At 39.0% G+C, this 6,948-nt stretch overlaps 1 protein-coding gene across 1 annotated transcript in view; it reads left to right on the top strand.

Annotated features, from left to right (window-relative positions):
* DDX18 (DEAD (Asp-Glu-Ala-Asp) box polypeptide 18) overlaps window positions 1-1,731 on the top strand; it is an 11,201-nt gene extending 9,470 nt beyond the window's left edge. Inside the window, exons 12-13 of the mRNA XM_010138170.1 lie at window positions 593-770; window positions 1,420-1,731. Coding sequence (XP_010136472.1) covers window positions 593-770; window positions 1,420-1,562 — 321 coding nt within the window. The 3' untranslated portion in view covers window positions 1,563-1,731. The remainder of the gene's footprint in view (window positions 1-592; window positions 771-1,419) is intronic.
* The last annotated feature ends 5,217 nt before the right edge of the window (window positions 1,732-6,948 follow it).

The following is a 6,948-nucleotide window of genomic DNA, read 5'->3' as shown; positions in this document are numbered from 1 at the left end:
CTGCCCTGGTCCTGCTGGCCACCAGGGCCCCGTTTCTGATCAGGCCGGCATGCTGTTGGCGGTCTGGGCACACTGCTGGCTCATATTCAGCCACTGTCAATCAGCATCCCCAGGTCCTGGTTAGAGTTAATACCGCTTATTTTACAATGCATTTGCACCATAATAGATAAGCTTACCTATAGAATTACATGAAATGGTCCAGTTTAGATGTTTGACTAAAAAGTCATTGTCCATTAATTCTCAGTACAGTTGTAGTTTCGTGGTGTGGCTGCAGATGTCCTTGATTAACTTGTTTGGGACCAGCCAATATAATATTTCTGTGAATTTTCTTATTGCTGAGGCTTTGTACTGTAATTCAGCTTCAGGCTTTTTTGTCCCTGTGTTTCTAAAAGTGTTCTGATATATGTATGTGTGCGCTCTGCTGTGACAGGGCAATTTTGTGAATAGGGAGTGCTGGAGTGCCGCCGCAACTCACACAGTAAACAATAGGCTTGAATATAATTTGTACACTTGTTACAGATATAATTGGGTATGTTTCTTGTTTTGTGACTGGTTTGGGTTTTGGTTTTGTTTTTTTTTTTCCCCTCAACAGCTGGAAAAACTGATTGAGAAGAACTACTTCCTTCACAAGTCAGCCCAGGAAGCATACAAAGCTTACATCAGAGCTTATGACTCCCATTCTCTGAAGCAGATCTATGATGTCAATAACTTGGATCTTCCCAAAGTCAGCCTCTCATTTGGTTTTAAAGTTCCTCCATTTGTTGACCTCAGTATCCTTTTGCTGCAGTGCTTCAAAGCCAAATTTCTGTCTTTACAAATGTTAAATGCAGCTTATTGAAGTTCCTATCCTGCTTCAAATTCTGGGGTTTTTTTTTTTGCTATTAGTCACATAAATGCATCATGCTCCACAATACTTTATCAAAGCGAATGCTAAATAGCAAAAATGTTTGCAAAAACGCAAAAAAAAATTGCAAAAATCGCAGTTTTAGTGCATGGAGATGCTGTATGTGCTTCAGTTGCTGTGGGGCAGCAGGTTCTGGAATGCCTTTGTGTTCTAGAGTACTGTTCTTCTCCATGCAGAATTATTGTCACTGAAAGGTACGTGCTTAATAATCATGGAATATTGAATTGGAGAAGGGAAGAGCATGAAAGAGAAGACTGTATCTGGATCACTGTCAAACCTGCCAGTGGATGGAATTTGAAGCAGTAGTACTTTGGTCGACTTGGTTAGGCAAGAGGAGGGATAAAAGCATTATTTAGAACCACTGGCACAAAGTTCTCGTTTTGTCTTGTAGTTACGCAACTCAACTTTTTGTATGATGTTGCTATTTTTATCCATCGTTAATAACTCTTTATAACACCTAAAAAGCAATATTTCAGATTATTCCGTTTTAAGTTCTTTAACCAATGAAATTTCAGATGTGAACAGCAACCATGGCAGAAGACTACAAAAAAGAGGTGGAGGTGGGGGATTTGGTTACCAGAAATCAAAGAGCGTCCACAAAGCTAAAATCTTCAAACACATTAGCAAGAAATCGGACAGCCGGCAGTTTTCTCGTTAATCGTTCACTCATTAAAATGGCCTGTGGCATTGGAATAGACTACCTGGATCAAAACCGTCTGGCAGTTACTTCCCATTTAAACTGCTCCTCCATTCACATTTTATGGGGTTTATGTTTTTGTTTCTGGCAACATCTGTTATCTTTCCAGTTTGGGAAGACTCTTTGGAAGCGAGGCTAAAGATAGAAAGGGTGAATATTTGCCATACTTGTTGTAAGGAAGAAGATAGCTAAATATAATTATCCTAAGCCCATACTACAGAATTTTTTATTAAAGAAAGAAAAATACTTCTAGGTTTTATAGAAGAATTTGCTTTACATTTACCCTTTTGTCTATGCACACCTTTGAAAATTGTTAGAGTAGACAATGCAAAGACAGATTACAATATGAGATTGAAAAACAATCTGTGTTCACATGAGTCGTTGCAAGGGATTTTAGTTCCTCAGAACTCTGCTTTGCCCATCAGATATGCTGAAGAATACAGGGAGATTCCTTTAGAACAGAACATACCTATAAATAATTAAGGCTGTGTGAGCTTGTGATTAATTTCTGTCATGGTATCTGTATAGCAAGTACAGTGTCCAAGATAAAAAAAAAGAATTCTCTTATACCACACCTGGACATGCTTAATAATGTTTCTTTTAATGTTGTGATAAAATGGTGATATTCCAACAAAATGTTTGGTTTTCCTTCGTGTTGTCTTTAACTCTGAATTTATCCATCTGGTAATGTCTAATGTACTCTCTTACGAATATACAAAGAAAATCGAGAAAAGCAGGTTACATAAATTTTAGCACTCGGCCCAGATAATGTTTTTTAAAATGCTCCTTAATCTTGATACAGTGAGAAATTTTGCAGTTTTATCTTGTGAATTGCTTTTTAGTCTTAGTTTGTCAGATCAGTGATGGGCAAAGGCTGCTCTGAAAGGTAAGCAATAATACTTGATGCCTGGCTCATTGAGTTCTAATCTTTGATTCTGAGTTTGCTGATATGTTTATAAATAATGGATGACAAAATATTTCTCACGTCTGTTTATTAATAGCACAGTGTAAGAACTATCGCTGAGATCTACAGCATGAAGAATTCTGTCTACACCTGCAAGCTGTGCAGTTACAGTTACATGGGAATTAACTTCCACTGTAGTGAAATGAACTCTGAGGAACTCGTTAGATGAACTGCAAAATTAATTACTTGGAAGGAGATGTAAGCAAAGCTGCAGTAAACCACTGTAAAGATCAGAGCGTGGTTGTGTGGGTACCAGCAGTGTAAATGAACTAGTGTGGAGTATTTGTCTGGATGGGCAAGTGACCGCAGGTCTGACCATGTGCTGCATGGCCACAACTGATCGGGCTGAAAAGCACCTTAAAATCAGAATTCCTGCCACTTCTCTGTGTAGGCAGAAAGCTGCTTCCCAGAGAACTGCTTTTTTCTCTCGCCCCTTGTTCTGGGAACAGAAGGCTGACTGCTTTCCCAGCAGCTAGGCAACTTCCAGCTCCAGCTAATGTTTTCTTTGAAGGAGTTGAATCTCTGTCAATTTCTAACGTCTGATATGAGGAGAACTAAAAAATAGGGGTTTGGCATGAGTCTGCACGACTCTTGGTTTGTGTTTTCTTACATACCCTACTATAAAGAAATCCTTGAAATAATCTTTTCTAGGAGATGATGGTACTGCTCTAAAGTAGTACTAGCTTGCCCTAAAAAAAAAAAAGCCATTGTTACTGAAATGTTATAGATGTGTAATGGCTGCGCAGTCTATAGTAACTGCATAGTCTGCTATTTCACACTGTTACTTCCTGATTAAGCAGAAAATAAATTCTGCTGAGACTAAGTGGGAATTGAAAGAGAAGGGCTTCAGCTTCCTGGCTTGTGGAGATGCAGGTACCTTTCTCTGTTTATAGAATCATAAATGAAATGTAGTTTTTGATGCAATATCTGTGTGTGTCTCAGGCAGCATCTGTTCCACTACGGTACTGCAGGGTTTAAAAAATTGTCAGACTGATTGGAATTGAGCGTACCCCGCTATCAATCTTGTGAGCAGTTCATAGACCTCAGCCATCAGACTCTCAAGGCTTGTCTCATAACAGTGACTGATAGGTTGGGGACTAATATTGTGTACCTTGAGAAATTGCCTTCTTTCTCTGAGAACCTTGACAAAGAAATTGGACTTTTTAAACCACTTTGGGGGTGATCAAAATTCCCTGCTTGAACTGGAAGATTTTTTTGACAGTTCTTGTAACAGGCCCATAAAGGAGAATTCCATTGCCGAGCTACTGCTCATAATCATGAAAAATCTTGTCATGATATGAGTTTCCTGTGCCGTAACCCCACCAAGTTACAGACAAGCCCTAGTCAGAAAGTATTGCCCGCAAATTTTTCAGGGTAAACATCACAGGTAGGGGGCGCGTTTATTGATAGTGTATCGCCAGAATACTTGATGTTGTCTACTTAGGTCTCCTGTCAATAAGTATGTTTATATTTTGGCAGTAATTAGCTGCTTTGTTTCATGTAAGAGCTGATGACTGAAATCTACCAAAGCTTTAGATCCTCTAATGATTTGCTTTCAAGCCAGAATTCTAAGACTCAGGGGAAGTAAGCTCTCAGAGGAAAAGTGAAAACACTATGTGATTAAAAGAAAAAAAAAAAGTAACATTTTGGTAGAGGTCTCCAGTTTCTTCATAGTGTAAAGGAACGCAGCGTGCTGATAGGATACAGCACAGGTCTGTGCCTTCTGGTATTAGTTCCACCACTGTCCTGTTGAGGAGATAGTTGTTCAACCCCCTGAAACTTAAAAGGGTTTTTGCTGATGTCTGAAAACTGAACAAGAAAACAGCCAGTTAATAGCACTTAAAAGGGGTGTGGTTGGTTTTTTGTTGGGTTTTTTTTCTTTCAAACTAAAATAACAATGCTATTCTTAAGCCTAGAATCAACTGGCTAGACATGCAGAATAAAATCTGTCTCTGCTCTTGACTTCTGCTCTACTAGCTTTATTTTCTCAGCATTTTAGCTGCTTGGTTTGACAGGAGAATTCATGCAACTGTTCCCGATGCTTTTGTTTGCTCTAGATTTATAGAAGATGGTGAGCTGTGAAAATAATCCGGCATCTTGAACTGGAATGTTCTTCACTTCTAAAAAATTCGCTGGCTTGCACCGAAGTCATAAATACTATAATGTTGCTTGTGTCAGATCTCTTTATTGCACAGTCACGTGGGGAAGAGGTTACTTTTTTTCTCCTTTTAGCCACCACAATAAACTTGTGCTAGGGAGCTGTGCGGAGAGGTAGAGGAAGGGTGCCATTAAGAGAATGAAAGACAAATGGAAAGTCGGAGTGCCGCTTCGACATATACTCACTTTGTTATGTCGGTGTCATCCAGCTTAAGCATTGCATTCACCTTTCAAAAAAATGCCTGAGCATGCTCTACAAAGCAGTCCGTCTTCCCAAACACTGTTGTAAGATACAACACTGAAAAATATAACCATCGATTTCAAGTGGGTCAGAATTAAAAACATAGGCTCTGCAAAATCTTGTACAACAGTCCCAAAACTTCCTCCAAACACTCCTTTCTGTTCTGGCTGTCATCTGAAGATGTTCAGCCACGCATGGCTTTCTGAGTTTCTCTGTGAGTGGTTGCAATCACTTAGGAATGTTGAGAGAGGAGTATCTCATGCGTTACTCTACACAACTAAACCTAGACGTTCACTCACAGGTGTTGACAAACCATGTGAATTTGCAGGAGCTATTGAGTCTTTCTTCTAAGCTCTGGATAGGCGGAGTGATAACGCTGTCACTTCTAATCAATATACCCCTTTCTGTTTGGGAAGAAAAAATAGATCTGAGTAGCAGGTCCTGGTGCCTTTCTCTAACTGTTATTAAACAACCTGAGAATGAATTTATGAAGGTACACAGTAACACTAATACCTACAAAGCATAATTTGGGAGCATGAAGGTAACTGTAAAATGACATTGCTTTAACAACAACAAAAAAAATTAGCATAAAGCAACTTCATTTTTCCGTAGAAGTTACATTGACTGATACCTTGACATTCCTCTTTTAATTGTGGCAGAAGAATTATCACCCAAATAGTTTGTAGTACTCGAAGAGGTAATTCTTTAATACTAGAAGAAGAATCCATGACCTGTATGAAGCTCTGGCTGCAGATGCCCTGTAACAAAACTACATCAAGTGTTAAATGAGTATTTAAACATTGTGTTTGCTGGTGTTTGCTGTGTCCTTGCAAAATTTGATTAATCTTTTTCTCATGTTTTGCAAATGTTTTCTACTACAACTTCATGTAAACTACAATCTTTTGTCCCACTTTCTACATAAATTCAGCATAAATAAGGATACAGGAATAGAATATTCTATTTTCAGTTGGAAGGGACCTACACTGATCACCCACTCAAGGTGAGGCTGCACCAATGCTATTGCAGGTGCAAACTAATCAAGTTTTAATTCATCTTAAACTCATTCAAATAATTATGAGTATAGGTATGAAAGTCATCTATCCAAAAGTATTGCACAGAGAAATAAACCACACACGTGTTCCAGACTTCTCCTGACAAATGAGTCACACAAAAGCCTTGCTTTGCATTCACTCCACATTCTAATGGCTGTGGAGTTAATTAGTAGTAATAGGTGGCCCATATGTGCAATGTTTTCTGAAAACTTGTCCAAGGACAGAAGTCTGTTTATAGCAAACTTAAGGCAAATGTGAAAGTAGTTGCTGTGCGGGTTTGGGCTGAGCTAGAACGAGACTCAAAGGAATTTGGGCAGCGCAGCTTTCTCAGACATCAGTTAAAACAGAGAGCAATGGATCTGGACTCGTAAGTAACTTTTAATCTGACACTTTAAAACATTAAAATCCATAAGTGGTAATGTCTCGTACATAGTCAAAACAATAATTAAAGGCTCCTCCTTAATTATTGACAGTAGTAGAAGCCAACAGTCAAGGTCAAACAAATTTGATTTACTCAATTACACATTAATAGTTAGGGGTTTTTTAATGTGGCTGCTCTACGAGTAGGAAAGCCTAATGCTAGCAAATCTGCTACTGTATCATCCCCTTCGTATTCACGTGGTGGCCTTCGCCGCACTAGGGCTTCTTATCTGTTAACATACACGCAGACACCCCTGCAGGTGTACACCTGGCTTTGCTGACTAGCCCTTGTGTTTGAAAACCTTCTGCTCAGTGGCTCGCACCCTCATCGGTTACAAAAAACTGACATTTGAATGGAAATTACTCTGTCAAAGATTTGCTCGTTATTATTAATGAAATCAATACTCGCTAGCATTTAGGTGATATCTACATTCTCCATCACGTTTTCAGTCATAAAAATATGGAACCGGCTGCCAAAGGGTTTTTGAGGGTTTGTTTTTCCCTTGAGCTGGA

This window comes from Buceros rhinoceros, unplaced genomic scaffold, assembly GCF_000710305.1.
Source record: "Buceros rhinoceros silvestris isolate BGI_N320 unplaced genomic scaffold, ASM71030v1 scaffold26376, whole genome shotgun sequence".
NCBI classification, from domain to species: Eukaryota; Metazoa; Chordata; class Aves; order Bucerotiformes; family Bucerotidae; genus Buceros; species Buceros rhinoceros.
The sequence above is the reverse complement of the archived record's forward strand: the minus strand, read 5'-3'. Positions and strand labels throughout refer to the sequence as shown.